We start from the raw sequence: 15,303 nt of genomic DNA on the forward strand, positions 1-15,303 counted from the left end.
AAACATCTTTCTTAATAAAAAAAGTCGCGTTTCCTAATATTAGATTTGCCGCAAGTTTTCGTTTTACTTCATTTGTTAATAAAATTGGTTGGGAAATTGTCAGTACGTGTCGGGGCTGGTTGCCAATAGTCGTTATTAAGTTACCTTAGTTACAAGATGTATTCTAGTTCGGGAAGTCAACTTAATAAGATTAAGAGGTTCAGTTTGGACACGTAACCTTGACCACGTGATTCTTGTATTCCGACCCCCAATCTCTGGTCTACTTAACATCTGTGCCACGAATCAGGAAGATGCATATTATAAAGAGTAACGTATGGTACTCCATAGAAAACACCAACGGATTTAAATGACATGCATCTCCGCGGGAAACTGGAGTTCATGTTTTCCTAGAAATTAACGGGTTTGTCAAATATATGATTAAGTATATGGAAGAGGATGATTCATGCTTTCTATCAACCGGGAAAAATAATATCAACCGACGCCTGGGTCATTATTCGTGTTAGTGCTTACTTTGATCAACTCGTAGATCGGGTGAAAAGTAGTATATTTTGGGTGATATTTCGTATCGCAATGTTTAAATGTATAATTTCAAAAATATAAATATTGATATGATGCATTTAGTGTAATGTATACTTTAATCTGATAGACTAAACACATATTATATGGTTAATGTGTTTTGAATATCCGTGATTTGAATAATACAGCAGTGCCTTGATAATTTATTTATTTTGAAACACATATACATGTAAGCAATTTCTGGTTTCAAATATTTAAGGGGCGCATAAAAAAAATCCACGCATTACTTTTTAAGAAAACGTTCTCTCTAACTAAGAGGCAATTTGTGACGTTTTCGACTGATACCGTTTTAACATATGCCTATACAATTATTTCAACTTCTTATTGATTCAAATAGTTTAAAGCTATCGACCTTTGAGCCATTCAACATCCCTGCATTAAGCATATGTATAATATAAAACTTGGAATGTGTACCTTATACTTTCTGACATTTTGCCGGTAGAATGTCTGTTTATGCCATCTAAATGTTCTATATGGACACAACCTTATCTATAAAACGGATAAAGGCCTGCAAATAACTTGGCTATTAACTAATTGGTCACAAGGGATGAATGTACCCTCTAATCTTTTGATTACGTCATCAGCGTTGTTACGACACGATCAGGCACGGACCTATCTAATTAATAGCCTGAGGTCACTATAAATAATGAATGTGGTCCATTGCTCTTGGAATTTCCCTGGACAATGTTATTCATCAAGAAATGAGTGTTTCGTGTACACTTATAACATCCATTAAGCGTTTGTCCATTTGCCGCATATTACGCCACATAAATTGTGACGTCATTCAATTTTGCTGATTTTGATAATATACTGTGACAATAAATTATTACAATGTACATGTGTAGCTGTAGTTATAATTGTAATGGATGTTAGAAAGTCTGTTAGCTTGGGAAACCTTGACCTTTTTATTTGTTTTTTAGTAGAAGAAGAGTGATTCCAGAATCTAGTTAAACGCGAAAATCAATTGCTTTTTTAATCATAGTTAAATTTCTATTAGTTCACGTTAAATGGGTCAGATTCCCTACACAACAAATTGTATCGATCACCCCACATGACAACTTAATGACTGAAGCGAGGCCTACCACTGTGGAACATTCAAACAAAACCATATGTTTGCCTTTGTCGCTTTCAGTCACTTTCACTTCGACCGATATTTACATACCACAAACACCATTACGTAGTCATGGTAGCAATAATCATATTTTTGAACTCTAAAACTGAATACAATTCTGTGGTTGTGTGGGATACATATACTTCTGTGACATGAACGACTAATGGAAGACAGAAAAAGGGAAAAGGAAAATACTAAACAAAGTAGAAATATATTTTTTCTTACCTTCACGTTTTTCTTTGGTTAGTGAGTCAGCCTGCAAAAAGAAGATAACAAGCTCCATTAGTGTTGTCAATGGAACAATACATGTTTTTAAGACATTAAGGAAGGGGCATGCATTTTTGGCTGTAACTTATGATAGAGACAAAATGTAATTCCACACCATTGGAATTAATGGGAATCAATACCTACACTTATACTACCGATATAAGCTTATTTTATTTATATGTATAAATACCATGCACAGTTATCATTATTTTGTTTGTATGCACAAATACCATGTATAATTATTTTACGTGGACTATTGCATTTTTGTAATATCAGAACACAAACACTTGGTCTTACATGTCGTATACATGAGAATATTTCAACATACAACATCGTCATCAATGAGAAAATTCAATTATAGACATAATTAAATTTGTCGATTTCCTTGGTATGGTACCGGAAAACATAGGATATTTTACAATTTACCGCTCAAAAACACTTTTTAAAGGTTATTTGTCCAATGAATCGCGCCATAGTTAAGCTACAGATGATAATTGCAAGCAGATTTAAAGGGATAATTACTCCATCCGTCTAGTTTAGCACCCATTAAACGCAGTAGTCTATCATATTATGGCATGATATAATGCATATTAACACAAGTCAAAATGACGTATATTGTGTTGGTTTCTACCTCGAAACAGTGCAGTCTAATATATATATTTAAGGAAGCAGTTAGTACTAAGGAAGGGATGGTTAAGTGGATAAGTTATGTCTTTCATGATGCGTTCAGCGGTAGATGTCTCATCATTTAGCGACAGAAACCAAATGCTGATGTACCTGGTTTGGCTTAACAATCGAGCGCATTGCTGAAATGATACGCCGTCTTGTTAACTAATGATGGAGACTTGATCTATTTATCAATGGTTTTAAAAATATCTAAAATATTTTCTTAGTTTGAAAACAACAAAACCAATTATTCTTAGGGAATTTGCACTATCGAACAGCACAGCAGTGAATGTCATTATTTCGTTACCTAGTGATTAAGAATGAATCGCTATATCAATGTTTAAAATATCTTTTTTTCCTGGATTGATTATAACAAATTTTCGTTACGTAATAGAGAATCGATATTTGAAAATAACACGGATTCTCCGCTTTCTATTATATTACCAATGGATGATTTATTATCTGTTTAAAGGCTACTTTTTGACACTATGTAGACAATGCCTAGCTTTCGAGCCTATATTTTACTGAAAATTGATCGTGTCGACACACGGGATTCTGCATAACGCCATGAATGGGGGATCTAACGAACACGTACAAAATTGTGTTCACTCTTTATTCCGGAATGGTCACATGATCATTCTGTATGTTATTTTGCTATGACGTCGCAACTCATTTGGCGTCATGAGCGAAATATCTGTTTCCGGTTTGATGCCAGTTTCAATGTTATAATTAATAAAGAATCTTACGTGAGTGGCTTTTAATACAAGAATGTAGATTCTGTTTAACTCATATTTATAAAATGCAAGCGGAAACTCTCCACCTAATTCTATATAAGACAAGTGAATTTTAACTCGTATATGAATTACACATACAGAGACATTCGTGCAACGTCACATCTTAATCGTAGCTTCATCAAGTACTTGTGACGTCACAAAAGTGTTATTACATAGGTATCTTACGAAATTGATAACAAAGGTGTATACATTATAGAGCAGGCTAGTCACGTGATATATGATGGTTTTCCTATGGGACTGTCCCGGATTTCTATATAAAGTGCATTTATAATACACAGATTCCAACTACAATATAAATGTAAAAGAAGTACATTGACCGCTATTGGAATATAGTTTGTATACATGACGTAGATCGCGTATTGTTCTATAATAAGAAGGTTTCAATTCATGACCTAGAAAAAACTCAATTATATATAAACAGAAGTATCCAAACAATTAATTATCTTTACTTTTACAAATTGGACCAGGAAGATTTCCCAATAAAAGTCAACGTGATGGCGTTACAACACGATCCACAGTAATTAGTTTTTACTTAATCTCAATTCCAAGCCAGGAACGACATGTTAAGAAACACAATACGTTGTAGTAGTAATACATACGGGGCCCATTTACAGCACTCGTAAAACTACTTACTAGGAAGGATATTTGATGTGATGCGCCATGAAATATAGTCCCTCTTATCACGCGATCTTTTCCCCTATCGTACGATTACCCGGGAAAAGATCTAAAGGATCTAGGGAAGTAAACTAACCTCATTCCTTAATAAAGAATACACACTCAAAGCTAACTCAATTTATACTTAATTTCAGCATTTATCTTTCCTTAAGGAACAGAACGAAAAAAGAGGAATAATGAATGAATTCAATGCTATTATATATATGTTCGTGATATTATTCCTTAATAGCAAAATTATCTGATTTTGATAACGCGGGACTTTTATTCAGTATAGATTAGTTACAAAAATAAACCAAAAAGACATCACCGCGTCGCCATACAAAGAGAATATATCGTAATGTGAGGGTCCATGAGGGGAATCATGACCCGAAATCTATTGAACATAAATTAACATCACATTTAGAAATGGTTTCGATATAACATACAGTGTATGCCAGAAAATAAACAAACTACACCCTAAATGGTTTCCTCCTTCTAGTGACAAGAAATTTTAGAATTCCTTAATATCAAAAATTAGTACAATGGTAACGGATAGCCTAGTATCTGCACTTTTATACCTAGCTGGAAACATGTTAATATTAACGAGGAAGACTCGTCCGAAAGGTAAGGTGCATATCGCTTGATATATGAATAATGGGAATGTTTATATTCTTGTATATTCCACAAAGAAAAATAGTAAAAATGAAAGGACGTTAAAAAAAAAAAAAAATAAAAAAAAAATAAATAAATAAAAAATTAAATAAAACAACAAACAAGCAACTTTATTTTGATTTTTTTTCACAACGTAGAATGAAGCAGGTAAACCTGATTAGCATTAGTGTATTGAAATAACTGTATGCTGATTTGAAAATAACATATTTGTAATTGAATTTTTCGTGATATACACTTCTGGTATTGTAATGGTTGACCGGCATATCAATATTGTTACTGGCTAAAATGACAAAATACTTCTCTAATGCAACAAATAGCATTGAATATGATAAACTATTATCTTAAAAACGTGAATACAAAGTAAATTATGAGAACCCTTGATTTTAAAAGTAGTTTTCTCATATACAACACATAAGTTAAATACTTTCTTAATGAGACAATTACTGATTTGTATATACTAACACAATTGGACGTTTCCATATGATAACACTTTAATATAAAATATAGCAAATACTGATTGATGTAAAAATACCTGTATGTCATGAATATTTGAAATACCGAAATCCCATGCAATGTGGTTATGCATATCTCAGGAAATGCGGGTTTCTAATAATTGACGTTTAGCTTGAAATATAAAACAAGTGTAACTCGTTTAAGTTCCAAAGCAAGGTATAAAAAAAAACCCCAAAAAACCTAGAATCTCAAGACATCAATGTTATAACATATACTTTGTATTAAGCATTGTCCATTCAAACTAGTCGTCGAAATGTTCAACGACCGACAACAAAGCGAATCCTCCCATACTCTTACAAAGAGATGTTGTATTACGGTATGTAGTGGTAGAATGTATCCTAACAATGCGTTGTGTCAGATGTCTAATCAATAAAACTTTCAAAACATCTCCAAGTTTGGATCGGAAAACCATGCTGTGGAGCGGTGCCAATCTTATACCAGTATTCAGTCGATTTTGACATAAAATAATTTCCCTCCACTGAATTTGACAAGAAACACTTTACAGCATAAACTAATCTATACGATCTGTCAAGAGCGTTCATGGAAATCAGAAACAATGCTGACAAGTATAAATATGGCCCTGATGGTGACGTTATATATACCATAAAGTTTTATCAAAATCCCGATATCCTGACGTTAGGATAACGATATTTTACAAAGACTTGAATGTTCTGTAAGCTACGACTGTTCGTAATAATCGTTACCGAAATAACTTAAACCTGATGAATAATAATATGAGAAAGAAGTATTAAATCAATTTTTTTAGATCTGATATCTAACTTAGACTAACGCACGTTGAGGCCATTGCTTTTGTCTGTCGGCTTCAAATAGTTATGGCGATACGGTATTTGTGGTTGACGTTCGTTTGTAAAAAAAAAAAAAGGCATGAAGAATTTTCTCTTTTACACTGGAGGCATTCTACTTCTTCAAAAAAGTATATATATACTTGAAGACTGAAGATATTTGTCACTTCAGTTTATAAGAAAACTTTTCAGCTGCATACTATTAATAGTTCCTGTCAGTTCCAAGTTCAATAAAAACGATTTCTGTCAATTCCGTAAATAATGTTTGAATATCAGATGCTTAATTGTCAAATTTTCTTCATAATCACGTGACATATGACGCAATCTTCCTGTGTAACATGAAAATCACGTGACATGTAACACCAAATCACGTGTCTTATTTTTGTAATCAAGCACGTGATTGAAACACCAAGAATAAAACTAATCAAATTACTTGTACCACAGAAAGATTTCATTGGTTCATGATCAATTTCACCAATACCGACGGTTTAAGGTTCGATTGTTGCATTATCAGATAAAGATGCTCTCTTAAAGAACAGTGAATTGGCAACCGTTTAGCAGGCGTACTGTGAAACTGGTAATATATACCCTTCGCTCCGTAAGAGGCAACATTCAACTTCTGTGATTGTTTGCCGATTCATTTCACTTGACATTTTGATTTTTGACATTAATAACTCATGCAATTAAATGTTATCAATCAACTAGACATATATGGGTCATTGGCATAAAGCAGAGCAGTCTAACAATGGTATCATTCCTTCGCTACAAAGAAAAATTAGGTTAGTTCCCCGTCAATAGAAATTAAAATTAATGAGGACAATGCCTTGCATAAAGTTTTATGTTGGCAATTTACATGAGAGAAATTTACATTGTATGTAATTAAATATTCAAAATATTTGACAATATACTCTCTCTCATTGACATCTTGCCAATTAACCATGAAAGTCACGTGTAACTATGATGTATTTGCATACATCGGTGTTTTAGTTATGGTTGAAGGTAGTCTCTGGGACTATTGCCATGGCAATATGAATGACTGCCAGGAACGACGTTCATCCTGTCTCGTATACATCAAATCGGCTATAATTGTTGGTAACCTCTTATGATCTCGATGGATTGTTTTCAACCGTAATGAACTTAGCTTGTATCGTTGTATCTGTATCGTGTGAAGACTATCGCGAAGTATCTAAGAGTCTATGGCAGCTCCTTTTCAGATGAAATAGACTGAGCACCGCTTATAGCCAAATGAGATTAGTTGGAATATCGCGTGATAGAGATTTTCGTTCGTTAAGGCTTATACTAACCAAATCATACCTAGTAGACCAAGCGATTCGTAAACGATTAAAATTGTATTTCTAATTATCAAATTGGAATATGAGTATAATGCTATGAGATTCTAATTCCATGCCAAATTTCGATCATTGTAATAGAAAAAAGCAAATGACTATTTGATTCAGATTTTGTTTTCTAGACTCAATGACTCATTTGACGTTATCCACTCCTTGACTAGAAACAAGATCTAACGTCTCGAAGAGACAGATATAGTGTTCTACACTCCTTGACCTATACAAGTAAAAAACTCCAAATGTAGTCAGATTTGTTGTTCACCATGGAACTGGAAAAGCGTCTGGAAGAATCAGATTTGGTGTTCTACATTTCCTGACTTGCAACAAAAACAATCAAACATCTAGTGGAGCAAGATTAGCTTTCTATACTCTCTGATCAGTAACGCTAACAAACTTGGAAGCGGATTTGGTGTCCAACACTGCCCTACTTTAAGAAATAATAAATCTTTGGTTGATTCAGATTTGGTGACGTACACGCCCTGACTTTTAATAAGATATAAACGTCTAGCGGAGTCAGATTTGGCGCTCTATAGTCAATGAAAAGAAACATTGCACACATGTCTAGAAGAATCAGATTTGGTTGTCTTCACTCTCTGAGCAATAATAATAACCAGTCACCAATATATCATGTTGGGATTAGATTATCATTCCGTAATTAGATAAGACACACAATGGCTGGAATAGCAAAACGGCAAACGCACTAGGCACCGTATCAAAAAACTAAGACTAATACCATAATCAATTTTCAAGAGGAAACCCTTTACTGAAATTGAGAAAAACTTTAAACTTACAATATCTCATGTATGTATATATCTTTCATTTTTCCAATAATGTAAATTAAATTCTGTATGCTATACTGGTGACAAGGAAGCTAGATGCTAGACGTTGTCCGGTACAAACTTGCGGCAATGACGTTCCTGTCATAAAAATGTCGTAATGTTCAAATGAATATTTGAGCAGCCATAATGCAATATATATTTAATGAGTGGTAAAACGGTCGTAATATTCCGACCAATGTTAAAAGTGGTGGTTTTTTTTATCAATAGCATCTCTACTTGTTTTAAGAAGACAAATGACTTATCTTTCCGTTTTTCTAGAAAATAAAACTATGGAGAGATGTATGATAAGACACGTTTAATAATGTTATGCAGTGATAACTGATTTATGATTCTGCTTCTGAACATTTGATGGAAAACAATCAATTTTCCATGCAATAATGTTGATATTGAATCATTCAAAAATGCTGTTGGTTTCGGATTGACTTTTGATAACTGACGAAATTGCTTTCCATGAAAAAATAGCTGTTCTGCCATTTAGAAAAAACAGTTTGTTTATAAATTATATGAAAACCAAAACAGATTAAAAAAAAAGCTATATCGAGAAACATATCTAATTTTATTTTTTATCTTAACCATAGTACGCATTTGATTTTCAATCAAATTTACCTCGCATTTATACTACAGTGCATGTCGGGATCTTGTTAATGACCTTCACCTTGCATTGGACAAAAGGTGACATTCAACTCGAAAGCTAAAATATGAAAGAGAGAATGTGACAATCAAAATCTTATCTTGTGGGTAGAACGTGTGTGACTCATGACTGAATGTCAATCATCCATACCATGTACGATGGAGGTAGACATATACAGGGCCTACCTATTAAATGTCAAACGTTCTTTATCAAGTGTCCTTGTCGGAAGAACCACTACCTATCTACATAAAGCATGAATGTATGGACAACGCTGACGCGATGTTGAGGCCGAACGTCGATTCTTTAAAGTTTATGATGAAGAACAAACACGAAAGTCGTGTATAATGGCGACGCAGTTCTGTACATCACACACATTTTTCTGTAATCTCCAAATCTAGCTTGTCTGAACGCAACTACTATGCGAACGATAACATAAAACCTACTAAAACCGACACTTGTTCTCGTATAACTTCATTCTTGCTATTCGATTTCTCGATATAGATCTAATGTCATTACACGTCCTAATCTTGTGAGCTCGGATCACAGCTTTGGTTCCATAGTCGCGACCTCATCCCGATCTTGTGAGCTCGCTTCACAGCTTTAGTTTTTAAATCGCGACCCCAGCCCGATCTTGTGAGTTCGCACCACAGATTTGGTTCTTAAGACGCGACTTCGTCCAAATCTTGTGAACTCGCAACACAGCTTTGGTTCCAAAGTCGCGACCTCGTCTCAATCTTGTGAGGTCGCTTCACACCTTTGGCTCCAAAGTCGCGACCTCATCCCGATCTTGTGAGCTCGCTTCACAACTTTGGTTCTTAAGTCGCGACTTCGTCTCAATCTTGTGAGCTCGCATCACATCTTTGCTCGCATCACATCTTTGGTTCCAAAGTCGCGACCTCATCCCGATCTTGTAAGCTCGCTTCACAGCTTTGGTTCTTAAGTCGCGACTTCGTCCCAATCTTGTGAGCTCGCATCGCAGCTCGCGACCTCGTCCCGATCATGAGTGCTCGTATCACAGCTTTGGTTCTCAAGCCTCAACATCTCTACAATTTGATATTTTTGCCTCCTAGATAAAGATCTGGTTGACTGCTGACTTTCTGTTTCAAGCTCAATTCGTGACCTCGCTATCATCATGTAGTGTCTGGACCTTGCCCCAATCTTGTTAGTTCGCTTTTTAGCTTTATCACTAATGCATTGACCTTGTCCCAGTTTGGCTTGTTCCCTTTCTAGCTTTAGCTCTTTTAAAAGCTGTGACCTCGCCCCAATCGTGTTTTGCTTTCTAGCTTCAGTTCTGAAATCATGATCTTGACTCAATTTTGTTAGTTCGTTTTCTAACTTAAACTCAAAGTCTTGACCTCACTCGTTTTGTTAGTTCGCATGTATCTTTGATTTAAAGCCGTGACCTCACATCGGACTTGTTAGTTCGTGACCATGCTACAAATATACAATCCATTGTGGTCGTTATTTAGCGTTTGCTAATAAACAGCCTCCGTATTGTGATGATAATGCATTTTGGGTAAAAGTAATGCAATTTTCAATTTCTTTTCTTTTTTTTATCTTTCTTTATTTTGTTTCAGTAATTTCTAATTGTTTGTTTATAAATATAATTTACGTTCCGTATATTCAGTTCGATGTAAAAGTAATCGAATCTCAGACGTAAAGGTGAAAGGAAGGTGTTTTATCACTGCCCACCAAGGTCTTTTTATATGGTATTGATAAATCTTGTCAGATGTTTTATTTCATTATGCATAATCAGAGATATGAGGCTCGGAGATTAAAAACTAAAAATAGATGTCACAGTTAGATCGGAAGTTCACTTTCTGGGTTTACATGATACGTCGCGATGGCATTACAATCTTGTTCGTTCGTTTCATATCCATCAAGTCGCGATGACAGTACAATGTTGTTCGTTCGTTTAATCTCTGTGAAGTCGCGATGACATTACAATGTTGTTCGTTCGTTTCATCTCTGCTATGTCGCGATGACATTACAATCTTGTTCGTTTCGTTTCATCTCTGCTAAGTCGCGATGACATTACAATCTTGTTCGTTTCGTTTCATCTCTGCTTAGTCGCGATGACATAACAATCTTGATCGTTCGTTTCATATCCTGTTAAGTCACGATGACATTACAATCTTGTTCGTTCGTTTCATCTCTGCTTAGTCGCGATGACATTACAATGTTGTTCGTTCGTTTCATATCCGTTAAGTCACGATGACATTACAATCTTGTTCGTTCGTTTCATCTCTGCTAAGTCGCGATGGCATTACAATCTTGCTTCGTTCGTTTCATCTGTGCTAAGTCGCGATGGCATTACAATCTTGTTCGTTCGTTTCATCTCTGCTAAGTCGCGATGGCATTATAATCTTGTTCATTCGTTTCATCTCCGCTAAGTCGCGATGACATTACAAACTTGTTCGTTCGTTTTCTCTCTATTATTGAAATTATATGTCTCTGTGCCATGCATTGCAAAATGCCAGTATTCAACGCAACACTATTTTTGATGACAGACTGTAAACATGTATTAGCCGATTTCCAGCTCCTTTTCATTGTGCTATGATTAGGTTAATTTTTCGAAACTGATTTTTAATTAAATATAGCTGTCACACAGAGGGAAATCGCGTAGTTATTTCGGGTTCATAATTGACGTATTCCTGAAACCGAATGTTTTAAATATAAAGCTGTAATTGTTCAGAGCTCCCAACAACGACATAATCTAAAACAACGATAAATCTAAACTTGTGTGAGTTTGGAGAAGGCATACTAAGCCTTGCGGTTATTGATTGTATAATAGAATAAGTTTTGTAATACACTCCACTTATTTTAGTGTAATGTTGTAACGTGTAGGGTGATGTTATTTGTGGTGACATCAAAGCTGATGTAGAAGCATAGATACAAATCATTTTGTCAACTTCGCGGTATTTCGTGAGATACATGAGAAGTATTATCATATATGGTGACAAAAACCATTATGACAACCGACGCACCATATCCCGAAAAGGACCACATGTGGTGTAAGGAAATAGGAAAACGACTGCTGCCACATATGATGACAGGAAATAGGATACCGACTGGTGCTATATGCGGTGACAAGAGACATGATGCAATCGTTTGACACGTGAAGTGAAAATATAGTTTGGTTTATTTTGTTTAACGTCCTATTAACAGCCAGGGTCATATAAGGACGTACCAGGTTTGGAGGTGGAGGAAAGCCGTAGTACCCGGAGAAAAACCACCGGCATACGATCAGTACCTGGCAACTGCTCCACGTCGGTTTCGAACTCGCAACCCAGAGGTGGAGGGCTAGTGATAAAATATCGGGACACTTTAACCACTCGGCCACCGCGGCCTCCAGAAAATAAATCTAATTTAAGCCTAAAAATGTGATAGAAGGCAAAATAGAAAAAGGATGCCGCATGCAGTCACACTATACATAACTATCAGTGCCATATGTGTATAACTTAAATCATACACTTCCGGAACAATATATCGATGTCTATATTGAGATAATCTCCTTCATTTATGTTAGTTTTCAGTAATTGGAATTCGTGTACGTGTATCGTTCCTATCTAATAGCAATGAAAGTTTCCAGCATCGACTCAGTTGCTTGTGAGTTTGTTTGGTGAACATTTCAAAATAAACTTTAACATGTAAGATAACCAATAACTGAAAATACTAAATATACACCCAGTAACATAGTTATAACGCTACATTTGGTCAAAGTCACGTGACCATGGGGAGTAAATTCGTCAGTAAAACTATACTTATGCAATATGATGTGGAATTCTCGATTTTGATTTATATTATACAAAGTAATAAACTTTGATAAAAAATGTCTATTTTTAGGAATTTATTTGAAAGTATTAGTACATAACTGTTGTTTGCACGTGTTAATCATGCGTGACCTACTCATTACTAGTTTCGTGTGTATTCCACACCTCCCCGACAGTGCATGGTAGAATCAGAATGCCTAATTCAGCAATGTAGCAATAGGTCGCCTTTGGGAAAACGGTAAGTGCTGTTGGGCATCCTATCACACCATTCTGGAAAGTAGAGGGGAGCCGAGGGTGAACTGTTTGGCACCGCACTCTATAAACCTGGCAATGGAAATTGGCCAAAGAGTCCCTAGATTAAGCGATGCCGCAAAGTAAATTGATTTTTAAGAGGGTCGCTTTCGTGCACGCAAGGGATAGCTATAAACATCACTAACACCGAATATGAACTGTCATGACTGTTATCAATACATGTTAACACTATACGTTACTTTTATAGTATATCACACTTGTAAGAGAACGGAAACACTTGTTAAGCCAATAGGTTAATTAATGAAAAAATGACCATCTCTCTGGAGGTTGGTTGCCTCCGAGAGTAAGAAATAATATTTTCTTCGCTACTGATAGATATAATTTCAAAACGTGTGTACTTTAACGCCTTGGGGAAAGTAATTAAGGTTTGTTTGTGCCATTTCGGTCAGTAGGTCGGCGTCTGAACTGAGCTTGTTTTACATGATTCACAATATATCTCTTAATTATCTGTTTGTTCTTGTTTGAAACGCCTCGAGTTCCTTCGTATATCACATTCCCGAAATTCCTTTAGTTGCTGAAGTGATGTTTTTTTTTATAGAAACTAGTTCTTGTGAAACTGTCAATACAAAATATCATAAAAATCTAACATATAATATGTAAATCGATATGTATTGAAATCAGTATGATTTTGGGATAGGGAGATGAACCAAAGAGCACAGTTCTTTTTTTTCTTTGCCAAAACCCGTTTTCATTAATAGTACCAACCTCTAAACTTTCCACACAAAACTCCTGCACTGTCCACTACACGCATGTGGTCACGTGTCGCGTCAATACGAAAAAATGTTTTAAGGCAGACATTTTTCGCTTATTAACGTCTGATAGTTTTGTTTTACGCAGCGTCCGAACTGATTTGGTTTGGACCCAAAACACAAATTCGTACGTCGCTCAGGTGTTCTTGGTCAATTAGATTTGCTTCCCTTTGTCACCTATCCCGTATGGGGTCGAATGTAATCAGAATGGATCAAGGTAGGTAAGGGTTTGGTGTGGTTTGGTTTCACAAAGTGGAAAACACAGGGAATTATAGACAACGACAACCTGCGTGATGATTTCCCGCGAGATCGTGTGAGATGTTGCCATATTATAGAGCGTGCCATACACACAGATCGATCATGTACTAGGAACGTTTGTATAGCATTCCCGTATAGTGTATGAATAATGAATGAGAGCAAAGTGACTATCTTTCTAGTCTGTGACTACATCAACATTTAGATGTGTATAACAAAATAATGGAAATATACAAAGATCCTATAACCGTAAATATGTTTATTCAATACTCGTCGGCTATGTTTGGTGATGCCAATTATTGTACCTCTAACTGAAGAGTTCCACAAACCTTCAGGTATCACATCCGGATTTCTGACCCCCTATAGCAGTAAGTTACATGGCTGATGTGTATTCTTAAAATAAGACAACTTCAATGGAATATTGTCTTTCACTAGATTGGCGTTTTGCGTTGAATAATTAAATAATATAATACTTTACTTTTATTTTCTATTATTAAAACGTTACAGGAAAAATTAGTTTCTTGTTCCAAAATCATTTCGAGTGATAGAAATGACAATTTCTCTTGATTCTAATAGGATATCAGTATGATGCACGTGCATTACGTTACGGTTGCCACTCAATCAAGCTATTGAAATCAATTTCAAAGTATGACAGGAAGTCGAATCCTTGCCAGTTGCCTAGTAGGCGACATTCTCAATCAGAGAGAAAGAGACTGTATTTGCATTTGTGATTTCCAATAATTTAAAACATCTTGTATATCATTAATTTCGATCAACATCCTAACCTGTATTTCATATCACTAAAAAAATCAATTATAAAATCGGTTTTACGATAAAATGACAATCACCCTGCAATTAAATGCATAATGTGGTTTCCATGTGTATCGAAATTGTTTTCAAGTAGGGCCGATTTTTCAAACGTTTAACTGATCGTGTAGGGACGTCCTTGAAGTAGTCCTCCAGATGTGGAGTTTTTGTGACAAACAATATCCTACAATTCAGCGTACGTCTGGACAAAGAAAGCAATTTAATCAACGCTTCTTTCAGTTGTTGGGCTATTTCACTCTTGTCTGTAATTCATGGCGGCCACCTCTTAAAGGAAAATAAATCTTCTCTGATCGCTCTTCGTAAGGATACGTTGTCTTATAACATTTTTTCCCGATTAAGGATACAAGTTTCTCCAGGAGAAATGTGTCCCGTGTCTCCTTCATTCACTAGGAGCAAGGATACCACCTAAAATATCTCAAATTCGTCCGTTTGCAAGACAGATTTCTAATAAACGTATTTGCGACATATCGACCTAGCAACACACGAGTTCAAGTCAAATATTCCGGGGCAACTG

At 35.5% G+C, this 15,303-nt stretch overlaps 1 protein-coding gene across 1 annotated transcript in view; it reads right to left on the reverse strand.

Moving 5' to 3' along the window:
* The window catches only part of LOC117324667 (calmodulin-like), a 54,006-nt gene that overhangs the window by 26,089 nt on the left and 12,614 nt on the right, over positions 1-15,303 (reverse strand). Inside the window, exon 2 of the mRNA XM_033880603.1 lies at positions 1,913-1,943. Coding sequence (XP_033736494.1) covers positions 1,913-1,943 — 31 coding nt within the window. The remainder of the gene's footprint in view (positions 1-1,912; positions 1,944-15,303) is intronic.

This window comes from Pecten maximus, chromosome 3 (assembly GCF_902652985.1).
Source record: "Pecten maximus chromosome 3, xPecMax1.1, whole genome shotgun sequence".
In the NCBI taxonomy this organism is placed as follows: domain Eukaryota; kingdom Metazoa; phylum Mollusca; class Bivalvia; order Pectinida; family Pectinidae; genus Pecten; species Pecten maximus.